The 16,260-nt window shown below is 33.2% G+C and overlaps 1 protein-coding gene across 3 annotated transcripts in view; it reads left to right on the forward strand.

Annotated features, from left to right (window-relative positions):
• The window catches only part of LOC129229769 (smoothelin-like), a 112,557-nt gene that overhangs the window by 59,493 nt on the left and 36,804 nt on the right, over window positions 1-16,260 (forward strand). For all 3 annotated transcript variants that reach the window (XM_054864151.1, XM_054864157.1, XM_054864143.1), the window contains exons 3-4: window positions 1,004-1,079; window positions 6,094-6,273. In XM_054864151.1, the coding sequence (XP_054720126.1) occupies window positions 1,004-1,079; window positions 6,094-6,273 (256 nt within the window). The remainder of the gene's footprint in view (window positions 1-1,003; window positions 1,080-6,093; window positions 6,274-16,260) is intronic.

The raw sequence follows: 16,260 nt of genomic DNA on the forward strand, positions 1-16,260 counted from the left end.
CTTTTCTTCCTTTGTGGTGTTATTTTCTTGGAATTTTCGAAAAGTGCAGGAATTCTTAAATTGTCCTTTCTGACCCAGAAAAGTTATTTTGTCCTTTTGAGGGCATTATGAAAAGTGCTTGGTATTTAAGAAAAAATTCTGTTATTTTATTCTTTTTAGTGTAAAAGTACTTCAGAAATAGAATAATTTTACCTTCACTAAACTTTACCTTATTTTTTCATATAAATGCTCGGTACTATAAGGGAAAAAATCCTATATACGTGTGTAAAACTTTAAGCAGTTGCCACGAAAATTGTTCCTCTCTGGAATTTATGCTTGTTAATTTCATGCTTGCTTCACAGAAGCCTTGATTCAAAATTTTCATTATGATTGCTTTTAACATTACTGTTGCAAGGCAACAAAATTAGTAACAATGGGTTTTCTCTTTATAGTAGACTAGCAGTACCCGTCCGGCGATGCCCGTGCTGAGTATTTGAAGGAATTCCGTTGAGTAAAAAAATCCACTCCCCTCCCCCCTATGTAAAATAATCATTTTTCAAAAAAACTTTTTAAAGTCTCTTTGGAATTTAAAACTATTCTCAAAAACATTTTAAAAGATTTACAGAAGCTTTAAGACTCAAAATAATCGTCCAACTGTATAGTTCATCGCTTAACGTGCCGAGGTTCCACGGTACCATAACTCTACCCTTTAGCGAATGAAGCGGTTTTTATCTGCAATTTGAAATGTTTCAACAAATAACTAAAAAAGACATCAAATAGTATCTTTCAAATTTAATAAATGTAAAAGAGAGAGCATTTTTTTTCCCAAATTCAGATACTTGGCACGTAGTCTCTTCTTCCATTAAGTTTTTTAATTAATGAATTTTATTCCGATTTCTTAATTTTACGCAGCACAAAATAAGTTATATTTTCCAAGTTTTTGGAGATTTTCAGAACATTCTGATGTGTTATTACTTTTGTGTTAGAAGCATAACAGTAACAATTACTTATTTTTTCTTTGCAGTTGGATGCCACTGAAGATTTTGATGAAAGGAAAAAAGTCCGAAATCGTTTGCGGCAATTGCAAGCAGAACTTCGAGGTAAGCATCAACTGCGATGGATTACATTAAGAAAGTACTTTCATGCATCAACAAAAAAAAAAAAAGTCACTGTGAATAATCCACTCTTAAGGAAAAGTGCCTTAAAGCTAACACCCCCAAAACAGTTTCTCAAGTTGCTGACATCTTTTCTCTAAAGAAAAACTATTCAAAGAATAGTTTTTCTTTCAACCAATTATTCAAATCAACCAACCCGTAGCCAATATTTCAAAAAATATTTAGAGAGTTTATCTTTCTTAAGAAATGAAAGATTTTTTAAAGAAAACTCATAATGCTTTAAACATTCGCTTTATTTAAAGGTGTCAACTTTAGGGTACTTTACCTTAGTTCTATTTTGCTTTGAGAACTGACGGCACGCTAAAAACCTATTTGAATAAAACGCATTGTATAGGTTTGTTTGGATGTCAACTGGTGAAACTTGATTGCTTTTTTTTCCAGGAGTTTAAGGGGAAAAAAATGAATTCCTTCAGAATCCTCGTAAGATCTCCAAAAAAATTGTTAAAACGCAATCGAACCATATTGTAAAATGTATTCCCATCCTTAATAATATGAGAGAGAGAACTTGATCGGAGTTTTGGTGCAACAGAAATTTTATTCACACTAAAGTGCGGGAAAAAACGTGATTTTGATCACCAAGTAATTTAATAAAACATTGCAAACGCAAAGCATTTTACAAAAAATTATCCCTGGGCTGTGGGTGCCGAAAAACTTGAACTTGGTGTTTCGAGGAGAGATAGTTTTTCGCGTACGGACTATACGTAGACAAGGAAACAACATTTACAGATTTCACCACAAGGACGCTTAGCAACCAGTTTACTTTCTACCTTAGCGAAAACAGTTGTTCCTCCTTTAACTCAAATGGAACTTTTAATGTTTTTAAATTGCATTATATATTTAGTCGGGGGACTATTTTACACCTAATGTAGCTGTTAATGTTCAATTTAATAGGCGGATATTTTTACATTTTACTTGAACTTTAAATGTTATTTAACGACTTGATTTATTTTTTCGGCAGGTTGTTTTATATTTTAATGGCCTAATTTGTTTATTTGAAAGATTTTCTTTTTATACTTAATGGAACTTTTAATCTTAATTAATTGTTTGTTTAATTTAAAATGACGACGTTTTGGATAAGATCACCAAATAGGTAGTTTTCATGTCAACGAAGCATGTCAGCATGTTGACTATACTAGGGTTGTAGGGTTAGTGAAAGCGCTAATGTCAGCAACTACTGGTTCAAATTGAAAAGTTACTTTTGTGTTGAATAGCCCATTTATTGAGGAAGGCTGTAGGCTTTTTTAAAAAAAAAAATCAGATTGACCGAATATTTGTAATTGCAGAGTAAATGTTTAATTCATTGTTTAGTTCTATGAATTCCTAATAGATGGCTGGGTAAATTAATTCATCGAGAGAGCACTGACCGACAGTGTCGATAGCTGCGAGGAACCATGTCGCGTGGCTCAGCCACGTGTTCAGCTACGCTATTGTGGAACTTTTTTAGTCAGAGAACTGATTTTTTTTTTTTTTTTTTTTTTTTTTTTTTTTTTTTTTTTTTTTTTTTTGCGATATTCAGGTACATAATTTGATTTTGTAAGATTTTTCTTTCAACGTTTGTTTTTGTTCTTATAGTTGAAGATAGTTACATATCTAAGTAAATAATTTGATTTGTCGTATCATTCAGTAGTGATTCTTCTTTATAACGTTTGCTTTATGGTATTGTTCATTTGGTGAAACATTTTAAATTGCAGAAAAAAAACCCGCTTGATTCGCTAAAGGGCACGGTTACGGTAGCGTGGTTGATTGGCGCTTTAAGCAGTGAACTATACAGTTGAAGGGTTATTTTTAGTTTTAAAGCTATTGTTAATCTTTTTATGTGATTTGGCAAATAGTTTTAAAATTCAAAGAGATTTGAATAGGTTTTTTGAAAAGGTTACGCGCATTTTAGTTGAAGAAAAATGGTCATTTCACATCAGAAGGGGGGGGGGGGGGCGTGAATTTTTTTTTCAACGGACTTCCTTTAAATTCTTAGCACGGGCATCGCCGTGCGGGAACTGCTAATGTATTATAATTATACATTTTACCGCATATTCTACTAGTCTACACTCTACCCCCCAAACGTGCCGTACCTGACTTATGTTTTTGTTAGTTCTTTTACAAAAGACATTTGATTGGTTTCAGTAAGAAAATGCTGTCGACTATAGAAATCGGCATAGATAAACATGCAACCCTTTCGCCTTTTTTTCCACAAAAAATGAAGTTTCTAAATTGTATTTTATGGGCAAATAAATTGGCGGCAGTTTTTAATTCTGCCAAAATTAGAAACTTTTCACTGTCAGGGTTTTCAAGGATTATTGCACTGTTATTTTATTATTAGTTTTTAAGTATAGTTTATGCCTTTTATTCTTATTCAAGTCTATTTAGTTGGAGTTCAAACAATTTGCGCAAATATTAATTGCTCTCCTTTTTTTTATGGGTTCCTATCTTGATTGCAAAAAAGGATTTGAATTCTTCAGAAATAAACTCAGTTTTTTTTTTGTGGGTGTGTATGGTTTTTTTTTTCCCATGGAAATACAAAAGAAAGCAAAACACTCTTTCCCTTTCTTTCTTTTTTTTTACAAAAAATTTTATCCCGAATTCGTTTCTGACAGATTAAAGCTTTTGCAAACAAGGATTGTAACCAGTGATGAGAATAAAATGGCATATTTCTGAAAAATCGAAGTTCTTAAACTACATGCAGAACAAGTAGAGATATTTTCTTAAGACTTCGATTTACTTTTAGATCAACATTTTCAGAGTTATTATATAGTTTTGGATGTTTGAATGGTGAAAAGATATTATCAGTCAATTTTTACCCCAGTTAGGATAGCATTGCAGATGTGGCGTAAACTGCCTATGCTTAAGTGTAAAAGATTATTAATTTTTCAAAACGCTTGAACTTCTGAAGAAAATTTTAAATTTCTTACGTCGAAAAATAGAGCTGACCTTCCAATGAACTAATATATAAATCAAGGTTGTGTGATAATTTTTTAAGAAGTTTCTCAATAATATTAAAAAGAATCGCACGACCTCTACCCATTAATCACGAATGCGAAGGATTAGACGAAGTTTACCGATAGAAATAAGATCAATGAGCAATGTAATAAATATCTATATCTCTATTAATATTATAAAGAGAGGGGGAATTTTTGTGTGTTTATATGTTCGAGGTAATCTTCGGAACCACTGTACGTATTTGAAAAATTCCTTCACTATGTGAAAGGTGCTTTCTTACTGAGTGACATAGGCTATAATTCGAAAAAAATCTGATAAATAGTTCTTTTTTAAAATTTCAATTTAGGCCCAAATTTCACAAATTCCTGAGTATGGGAGTGAAAAACTACTTGCACATATTAATATTATATATCGTTGAAAATGGTAGAATTTTCCGCGTTCTAAACAATTTGTTTCAATGCTCTAACTTAATTACGGTGGCAGTAATTTTCGTTTTTAGCTCGAACTTTTTTAGGCTTAGCTGAAATTTAGGTATTACTTTCTTCATTAAATCTATCAATAAAAAGTGTACGAATTTCCCCAGAGTTTTCTTTTTAACACCATTGGAAAAAGTGAAATTTTTTACTTCAGGTTTCTCTCAATCTAAGGTCGAAAATCTTAGCTTCTATCTTCAAAGGAGAAAAAGTTACAAGCGTTCATAAATCAATTTCGAAAAATGTCATTTTGATTCAGGTTGTCAACCATTTTACTTTCTCGTTTCCACGGTTATGCTTTTTGAATCCATTGTTTCTTTCCCTATTTTGCACTTAATTTCTTAAACTTATTTTATTTCGTGTTTCCATGGTTAGGCTTTTAAAATCCATTTTTTACATTTTAATATCTGTCGTCATTGTTTGGAAGGGTAATTTTGCATGTTGTTTTTTTTTTTCTTTTATTTAAGCCTGATTGTTGAATATATGTCACTTGACACAATTTTTAGTCCCAAGGTAGACCGAGCAAAGCAGCTCTTAATATATAAAGGTTTGAAAGCTACTGTTAATGTGATTTTATGCTTTTTTGTTTGTTTGGCGAAACATTTATTATTGCAAAAGAAAAAACATCCGCTTCTCTCGCAAAAGGGCTGGGTTCTGGTAGCGTGGTCGCTTGGCGCGTTAGGCGCTGAGCAGTTCAGTCTAGGATTGTTGCTTTAAAGCAACCGTAAATGTAATTCCTTGTTTTGGCGATTTATTTTGAAAGAAAAGAAACTTTTGATTTGTTTTTATCCGAGTGAAATGTACGACATTTTCTTTTTTTTCTGACGATTTTTGAATATTCCATCACTGGATTTTTTTTTTTTCGTTAGACGGATGGATTATTATAGTGTGGTTGCTGGGCGAGTTTGGCGATAAACAAGAGTTGGGAAACTATTTTTACATTTGAAAGATATTATTTGATGTCTTTTTTTGTTTATTTGGCGAAATGTTTTAAATTGCAGTAAAAAGGCTTCACTTGCTAAATAGAGTTTTAAAGCAATTGTAAATATAATTTACTGATTTGACGAAAAGTTTTAAATTCCAAAAAAACTTTAATAAGTTTTTTTTTTTTGTGAAAAGGTGTATTTTATACAAAGAAAAATAATCATTTCACATCAGAGAGGGCGTCAATTTTTTTTAATTCAACGGACTTCCATTAAATTTTTTGCACGGGCATCGCTGTGCGGGTACTGCTAGTATATATATATATATATATATATATATATATATATATATATATATATATATATATATATATATATATATATATATATATATATATATATTTATTTATTTATTCATTTATTTATTTGTAAACTTATAGCATAAACCCGTAAAAATGTAAATTATGAAAAGTGAGATTTTGCTTACTGCTAAGCTAAACTCACTGAAAAATGCTGGAAGAGAAATTTTTCGCTAACTTCACATGCTCACTGTTATGATATTTAATTTTCTCAATCCGTTGTTAATTCTCCGACATTTGTCTCACCTAGTTCAAAGAGATGAAGCGATGAAGAAACGAGAAGAGGAGAGAGAGCAGATGATCCTACAGCGGAAGAAGGATGCGGATGAACAAAAACGGAGGATGCTGGCCATGTACGATCAGATGGCCAAGTCATCACCGGCTGGAGGACCGAAAGTAATGGATGTCAACATATACAAAAATGCCAAACGTGAGTATTATAGAAACACCATGTAGCTTAACGTTTTAACTGTCAAGTTATTCTGATGGTTTGGGTACATAAGTTGACGGTTTTTTTTTTATTGCAAAAAAATGTTTAGTACATTATAAAATGTAACTACCATTGAAATGCACAAATAGTGTAATAATGAAAAAAAAGTTGAAATAAGTAGCAATTGAAAAAGCAGCTTAAGATATATTTTTGACCCAAAAAAATATTTTGCCCTCGTTCGTCCGGAATCGAGATTTAAGGTCTCAAAGTCTGCCGAAATTTTAAGGAAAGTTGCCAAATTTAAAGACTTGGCGAGACTTTCTTTAAGACAGTGATTCTTAAATTGTGTTCCACAGAGCCGCAGGGTTCCACGGATATCAGTCAAGGGTTCCGCGTTCTTTTTTTTTTTTTTTCAAACTCAAAATAGTCGACTAAAAGTATCGATAAAAATAAGCTATGAGTGAAGCATTCAATCGGTATTTTCCAAATAAACAGCAGAGAAAACATCAAATTGAATGGGGTTGTTTTCTTCAGTCTACAATACTACTTTTAATCACTGAAGTTGATAGAATGCCACGGAAATATAAGTTCGTTGCTTGAGGCACCTGGGGCCCTGCCCCTTATGGCAGAATTACGGTAACCGGGTCGCATTGGCGTATTTTTTCAAAATCAGCCAAATTTGTCATCTACGACTCAATGTAAACAAAATACTACATTGCAAACAAAGGAAATCTTCCAATGAGAGACACCCAAAGAAAATGGGCGGAACTTCGGATGGCTCAATCTATCGGCTTGGTAACTAGAACTGTTTATTAATGTATTTTTCTTTCTCTGATCATAATCGTAAAGAAGCAAAAAAAAAAAGTAATAAAATTCTTTTTCCATTTTTAAATGATGAAAATGTAGCAAAATATGTAGAAACATATCATAAAGCCTAATTTTTTTTATAGAACTTTATTAATTTTCTTATTTTAAAATTAAGTTTGCAGAATAGACAAGTGAAAGGTAACTTTTTTCAAGATGTTAATATTAATCTGTGTGGGAAGATTAAGAGCATAAAACAAAAAGGTTCATGACATAAATGATATTACACTTTTTATGTTTGATTTCCTTAGGAACATAAAGATGAAACATACATTTCTAGCAAATTTAACATTAAAAGTTGGATAGAAAACGACATTAGTCTGAAATAGTTCGTCAAAAAATAGAAAGAGCCCTTAAGTAAATTTAATGTTCAATTAAAACTTAAAACGATCAACTAAATAAGTTAAATCATATCAAAAGATCCATCCAGAGAACGTTAGAACTAAAATTTTAATTCAAACTTACTGAATAAGTTATCACGATAAGTAATGAATTTTTAATTGAAGATGGAACAATAAAACACGAAGGAAATGACTTACTGCAAACAAATTCCAAAAAAGGATCCAAAGATATAAATAACTAGTTTTTAAATTTATAACTTAAAATAGTTAAAAGTGACAAACATTCCACGATGTAAAATTTTATAAAATGTTTCTAAGATCTAACTAGTATGTTGTGGCCATCACGAAACTTTCTTCTATATATTTTTTTTTTCTGATTCCTCCCCATGTTTGACGAGGAAGCAATATTCCCAACAAAAACAAAATTCGCAACTCCAACGAACTATAGGGGGCACTGCAGTCACTGTCTAATGGCGGAATTGAAAACTAAAACAAACGCATGTGGTAACGAAGAAAATGGTAAAAGTGTTGTGATTTTTGTTCGTATGTATGATTTTTTCGCTTTATTCGTTTGAAAAGATTTTTCAAAGTCTTTTGGTTATTCTGACCCATATAGAAAGAGATTAGAAACCAAAAAGTATTACGAAAGTAAACAATTAATGCAGAACACACAGTAAGTTGTTCTGAAGCAGCCATTTTCACGATGTTGAATTCGGAATTCATAAATTTTTGGTTCGCTTCGAACGGCATTTTCATTTTGTACCGTTTTTTCTATACATTAGTACATATTAAGTTCAGTTTCGTGACATTTCCAGCATTTGTTGACATTTTTGTCACATAGTGCACATACGTGGCAGACTGTCAAGAGTAACGTTTAACACTAGATAATTTATTTCTATGACTATATGATTGGATATCCAAAGAAATCATGCATTTAATTCATTCGTCATGGAAATGATTTACCCGATATGCGAAATCTTGTCAAGATACATTATTCTTTCACATAATTTTAAAACCATACCTCTATAAACAGATTTTTGGCGAACTTTTATTTTTTATTGTTCAAATTCTTAACGTTCTTTCTGGATTTTTCAATCTGTTCTGCGATAAATATTTTCAAGAAAATTTATTTGCATACTGTATATTTCAGTAGGATACTGTAGTAACAAAGGTTATTTAAATCATTTATGTAGAATTAGGTTAAGTAAAAGTGTCCAGTCAATGTTGTTAAGTTCGTTTTTTTTTCATCGAATTGAAAAACTGATATTTATTCAAATTCACTCAGAACAAAATAAATAAAATGTGTACTCACAGTTTATATATGGTGGTAGTTTTCTTTTCAGTTGATTGACCATTATTTCTTTTTACTTATCGAATTCTGTAATCTTACTACCGTTTTATTCCACTCATGATAAAAATTAAAAATGGTTTAACTAAAAACGCGAAATCTCGCCAAGGCTACTTAGGTCGCACAATACTAAAACTATTACCCTAAACAATTTTGGCGAAACCTTTCAGCTGAGAATAAAAGGAATAAAGTAAATTCTTTCTCGGTGAAACATTTTTCATTTTGTTCTACGATAATATATTCAAGAAAATATTTTGCATACCGTCCATTCCAACTAAATGCTGCTGTAAAAGATGGTTAGTTAAATTAATTTAAGATTAAAAAAACTCATATTCTTACAAATTCATGCAAAACAATAAAAATTTTTACCTTGTATAACGTTATCCAAGTTTGTTAATCCAGTTTTCGCTTTCACCATTTTCAATCAACTCATATTTTAGAAGGAAATAAGGAAAACTAACATTATTTTAAGAAACTCGTGAATACTACTCAGGGACGAATTAATTTCTGTAGCTGAAAGCAAACTAAGACACATCGATTGCGTTAATAAATACTCAGAACAAACTGCCTGTGTTTACGTCAACAGACACACGTGATGCGCAACGTGGCAATGTTTTAGGTGCAGGCGCAGTTTTATAAATCACCGCAAGGTAGCGTATTCGAGCGCTGGAGTTCCGAATGACACATGCAAAAACTTGACGACTATCCCAATGTCTGAATTATTGCAAAAGCAAAGCAAAGAGCGAAAATTGAAAGTTATTTTAAAAGCCTTGCTTGAATGAATTACAAATATTTTATTTGTTAACAAACATAAGATGGCAACAGTTAAAAATTTTAAATCCTTGAGATAATATTTCCTATCATTTCCATACAATTAAAATCACGAGAAATACGCAGACGACAATCTATTACGATTTATCTTTCTTATTGTTGCATTAATAAAAATATTTTTATTCGCAAAAAAAAAAAAAAAAAAAATCAACACCTCTTGGAGCGATCGGCGTCAAAATAGAACCAAAGCCTGTTTACATATGGATTCACATATATTCCAAATTTCAACCAGAACGTAGCATTACTTCTTGAGATAGGGCACTCAAAATGGAAAAAAAGAACGGGTGATTGCGCTACCCCCCTTTTTAGCTGTTGACACCAAAATAAAATCAGCTCTTATACCCACTAAGGGCTACTTGCCGATAAATTTTTCTTTCATTCCGTTCATTATTTCTTGAGATACAGCAGTCACAATTGACGACAAAAAACGTTCTATAGCTCAACCCCCGTTTGAGTTATTGACACCAAAATTGAATCAGCACCTGTTCCTGTTAATACCAACATATGGACCAAATTTTGTTTGATTCCGCCAGTAACTTCCTGAGGAATAGCAAGCACGCGTAACTCGAAAAACGTCCCATTGCTCCACCCCCCTTGGAGGAATTCGCGCCAAAAACTAATGGGCACAAGTTCACATAGGGGCACATATGTGTACTAAATTTCGTTCGATTTCATGCGGTAGTTTTTGTTGTAGAGCGGCCACAAAAAACTGGTCACACACAGACGTGACACACATACATACACACACACACACACACACACACACACATATACATACACACACACAGACAGACAGACATTTTCCAAAAATGGTCGAAATGGACTCAGCACACCTCAAAACGTTCGAATCCTTCGAAATTCGAAAATTTGCACGAATCCAATACTTTCTTCTATATATTAGATATAGAAGAAAGTAAAAATTGAAGAAACACAATATGTGTTGCCAGTTTTCAGAAAAAAATCACCTTTGAAGAAATTAAAAATATTGTTCTATGGAATAAAAATAAAAATATTTAGTAGACAAGTATAAATTACAATTTTGTGTTGTGAACTCTGAAATGGTTGATTGGTCAAACGAATAGCGAATAAGCTTTGGTGTAGGGTTGCCGAAATTGCTCCGTCGCGAAGGTAAGGTAGCGGGTTGCCACAATGAAATATTTATCGTTGCGATCCGGTTACCGTAATTCTATCCCCCTTATCCTCTGGTGTGGTATGTTGATAGTTCCCCGGTTGGGGGCATGGCTTTATTTTGGCGCAGAAGATGGTTGCGTGGATGTACGAGAGATGTGGCTCCCTATGACGGGAGTACCATAATAGTTAGCCGAAGGCTCTTCGAAGTAAATTTCAACTAAAGTTCTTCTTTTTTTTAAATAAGTTTAATGTTTTGTTTTTTTTTTTTTTTTTTTTTTTCGCTTCCTGCATATTTTTTAAGTTTTATACTTTTTTCCCCCGTGGGGAATTTCTAGGCTAATTGAATGAATAAAAATAATAAAATAAAATTAAGACAATGATAAAATGTTGATAAGAAATTTAAAAATAAAATAGTGAAATGAAAGTAGATAGGAGCATGCTCCCAGCCAAAGTGTAGCACAATAACTAGAGTCGAAACGAGGTAAAAGAACCCTATAAGGGATTCACTCACCCCGTTTTGAATTTGAAACTAAGCTAGCAGAGCGCTAGGCCTGCGAGAATTTGCCGGATCCAATGGATCGTAATTTGGAAGGTTGTTAACTAGTGGATTGCCAACACGGGGGATGTTGTAGTGAAACCTCTTGGCGAGCTTTTTGCAAAAGTTGTGGAGCGTCGGGATGCCAACCTGATAGAATGAGCAAAAAAGATAACATGGACGCAGAAAATACTTTCATTTTCCCAACATTTAATTTTTACCTAATTTTTTAAATGTCCGACTTTTTAAACAAGGCATGGTCTTTATAACATCACAAGTAATGTTCTTGGCGCACACTTCACTGGCGCTTGCTGTCTACCGCGTTTCCAGGTCATGATAATTTAGAAACGAATTAAATATTGCACTCTACGCTTGCTATCCACCATATCGTTGTCCCTACATATATATGAGTAAAGAAGCGAATTAAATATTGCGCTCTGTTCTAATGGCATCATTTAAGGCCCCTATATATAAGAGCCGGCGCATCAGCTTAAGATCAGTCATTTTGGATCGAAGCGCGTGTTTGAGTGGTTGTCTTTTCTGGGAAGTTATCACTTTTTGTGATTTTTCACAACGAGCAATTATTAGCGGCACGTGAATTATTTATTTAATAAAATATTATTTTTGACTAATTTGGCAAAACTCGTATTTGCTATGGTGACCGTATCTGCGCAACAATGAAAAATCCGATCCAAAATGGCTAAACTTAAGCTGATGCGTTGACCTATTTATACAGCGACTCTAGCATCAGTGAATGGCAGTTCATCATTTGTGATGTCATGCGCGGAAGCGTAAAAAATGAAATTGAGTCTGTCCACCGTTTTGTATTTTTAAAGCACCTCAACAGAAAAATACTTCCGACCTTCACTTCCAACCAAGGTAAACCCCCCCCCCCCCCCCCGACGGGACTACACGCCTCGAGCTAAAAGTGAGGCGTGATTGAAGATAAGTACCCTAAAACCAACTTTAGCACGTTCGGACCCACGAATTTTACGAGTACGTACTTGGTGGATATTTCACGGTGTTGAATTCCGATACTGAACCCTCTGGTTTCGTGTCTAGTGTAATATCTACGAGGCTCTCCACGGTCCTATTATAGTACTTAGATTAATGTAAAAGGAGTAAAAATCAACAAAAGTTTTTGTTTTATATTGGATATAAGTAATTTAATATACATTTTTTAAAACTAAGCTTTACATTGCATATTTTCCCTCAAATATGACATGAAATCGATTGTAAAATCTTCTGAAGTCGGAAAAAAAGAAAAGTTTATCCTTTAATAATCATGTCTCTAATCAATTAGATTTCATAAGCTTTAAATTCAAAATTATCAGTTGAGAAAATTAGTCGGATTGAGTAGAACATTTCAAACAATTTTTTCAACCAGTTTCTGTGAATAATGATTCTGTTAGAAGGGACAGATTTCTACATAGAACTTTCAGAAAGAATGAACAAAGATGACATAGAGGAATGGTTTGAAATGGTTGCGGTCTGTTGGAAAATCAACTGTCTCGCGCACGCCGTTCTTAAAAAAATAACTCCTTAAATTATCTGAAGTATATTGGGCAAGTTACTCAAGGGAAGAAGTCTGAAAACATTACTGTGAGTGGGGAGACTAAATAACCAAGATGTCTAAATCACTTAGAGAAGCATATATTTCCGCGTGAAAAACTAATTAATTTGGTTAGAAATTTCACAGCTACCAGTTCAGTAACTGTATGTTGTTTCTTCTTTACTTACTTAGCTGTTGCGCAGAAACTGTTTTATGGAGAGGGGAAACAGCAGATGTGCAAAAGAAAATACGTTGTCTGTTAAGAAATAAAGAAATACCTTCGTTCAGAAAAGTAAACTACGCTCACTTCTTTTGCATTCAAAAACGTGTTCCTTGTAACCAAGATACCTTGTAAAGGTGTCCTTGTTCCATGTGTATATACACTGGCCTCAAAAAGTTAAGGTACAACATGTTTTTCGAAACTCACCATTGAAAGAATGGCAGTAACAACAAAATGCGTAGTTTAAATGAATGATAATAACAAACTTTAATATCATTTATGAAAAAATGATAGCTACCACTTCTATTTTATAGAAAAGAACAGATTTTTATGAGTGAGGAAAAAAATGCTAATATCAAGCTTTCGTACATTTGTGCTTAAGAAATGGTTAAGATGACTAAGTTTTTTTCAATGTCAGAAATAGTGTACACCCTTTTTCTGCAGATTGCCTTTCTTTGGTCCAACCATTTTCAATTTGTTTTCTGATTGGGTGTGAACAGTCAACAAGACTTGTAAGTACGTGTCATCACCAATCACGCAAGTTTCAATTCCATTCTTAGCTTTATCAATCGATGTTAACACTATTAATAAGTCAGCGTCATCCGATGCTTGATGAACTGTGCCGTCACTTCTTTGCAAGTGCATTGTAAGGAGAGAAGAAAGACCCATTTTGTTCTTAGCTTTGGTTAGAAATTCACTTTGATTGATTGTTACACCAATTAAGTCTTCAACTTTCACTTCAATGTTAGTGATAGAACGTGATCTGCGTAAGTGTTCTTTATCTTTTGTGGTTCCTTGCTCGTATCCATCAAAAGCAACTGTTGCTGGTTCATAATGAGCAATAATGTAATCTATGCATTGCTTTCAAATCTATTTGAAAGTAGCTGGTTGTCAACAGACAACACGATGAAGGATGTGATCTCCATCAATGATGTAGGACACTTTCTCTAAATCTGGGGTGAGTGATGATTCATTTGAATCTGGAACCAAAACAGACACCATTGAAGATTTGCTCCCCTTCCACATCAAGCCAGATTTGTCGAACAAGGATGGAGAATATGCACATAATTCAAATTTAAATATTTCTTGCAGTCTCTTATCACTTCTTACAATGCACACTATCTGATGTAAGAGAGTATAAGGGTTCACACTAACAGCGGTGTTATTAATTGTCATGGATTTGGTAACAAAGGCTAAAGACTGAAAAGCTAACTTTCTTTTCAAGTGTATCTCACTGATGTTTTGTTCTCAATCTCTTTTAAAGCTAGTAGCCCAACATCAAGTGCTTTATCACAGTTCACATTTTCATCTGCTACAACTCCAGTTGTAAGGAAGAGAGATCCGGTGTTTTTGAAAACGGATTGTGTTCCTCAAGCCAAAAAATAAAAGTTTGCTAGTCCTTCCAATTTTCTTTCTGTCTTGCCTCTCGTAACTCCATGTGCTGCTCTGAAGAAACGCTACGCACAGTTGCTTCACACACGCGAGAATAAGCCGGCATGGAGTTAATCCAAGTTATAAAAGTTGTCACTGTAATTCTACCTCCGGTCAATTCACTAACGCTACTCATGGATCTCATCAAAACCTGCTCAATGGTAATGTCACTCCAGACCAAAATTGTCATTTAAGTCATACTATGTAATTTACTCGAGACAAAATTAATAAAATCGAACAACTGTTATCATATTATTCTGTACTACGGGCACTATAATGGTATGCAATGTATACTTTTGCATATTAAGCGTGTTTTTTATTTATTTATTTATTTATTTATTTATTTTATTTTATTTTTTTTTTTTGAAACTTTTTAAAAATTTTTGTTTCAGTTGAATCGTGTTCTTACACATCATGCCTTTTTCTTTTCAATTTCTTAAAAGAAAAAAAACCGCATTTTTTACCTGATGAAAACCTAGTTTTAAACCTCAAAATTTACCCAGAGAGTATTACGTATCTCCCAAAAAACTCCATTCCAAAATTTTCCTCCTATACCTCCTATACCAACGCCGCGCTTTTAGTTAACCGGTTCTCGTTCTCAGTATTTCTACGTTTCTAACCTCATGTGTGCATCTAAGGTTCTTTTAGACTACGATACGATTGTACAATATTACTATTCAATAAAATTGTTTATTTTTTTTCTGTTTACGTAGTAATTAGAATTTCATTTTTCCAAAAAATCTTTAAAATGCGAAAATTTTCTACTTTTACACCCGCCGTAACTCTGGAATCGTTCACTCAACAAAATAATGCTTAGAATCATTTTGTTCGTAATTTAGTGTAGATTATTTTGCATATTACCATTTTTGCGCTAAACGTCATAGTTTTCTAAATATTTCCGAAAATCTGATAATAATTACTAATTTACCAACTTCTTTCCCCCCTCCCTCAAAAACTCGACGTTGAAAACGATGTAACTTTTTACCAAACAATATGCAGACAGTAGCTATCCAACAATTTGGAGTTGGCGGTAAACTCTTACTTTGGATGTTGAGGTTTGGGTCTAATTACTATCAGGAGCTGTTTTGTTTTTAAAAACTGAAGTATGAAAATTTATTATGGCTCTTATTTCATGAATTAGAAAGGGGTTACATGGTTTCAAAGTCGTATCAACGGTATTAGGGAGATGGTAAGTACCTTTGCAGGCAAAAACTCTCTGGACAAAGCCACTTTGGGTTTTAAGATTTCAAGGTAGGTTCTGGCAGTTTCTCCAAAAGGTGTTATCAAGATGCAATAATTTTTCATACAGAATGTTAGCTTTCTCTTCGAAAAGTCTTCAGTGGTTTAATATTTGTCAGGAGCACCATTGAATCAATAGGCGTGAACTTAACTCCACCAGTTATAAGCCTAAGTGCTTGATTTTGAATGATCTCCAGCTTTTCTATTAAACATTTCGTCATAGTTATCAGTGGTTCGCAACAATAAGTGAATACTGGCAAAATGAAAGTACGGTAGGGGGAAACCAGCGTTGATCTCGAACAGCCCCAAAGATAGCCAGCAAGTCTTTTTAGGATGGATAAACGTTTTGTTTACGCGGTCAGAAATGTAATCAACGTGATTTTTCTAGCTCAGTTTACTGTCAAATACGACACCTAGGTAAGTGAAAATGTCTACACACTCTAATAGGTTATTTTGGTAATATAGTTCAGGGTTTAAATTTTGATGCATCAAAGA

Source organism: Uloborus diversus, chromosome 1 (genome assembly GCF_026930045.1).
Source record: "Uloborus diversus isolate 005 chromosome 1, Udiv.v.3.1, whole genome shotgun sequence".
Taxonomy (NCBI): domain Eukaryota; kingdom Metazoa; phylum Arthropoda; class Arachnida; order Araneae; family Uloboridae; genus Uloborus; species Uloborus diversus.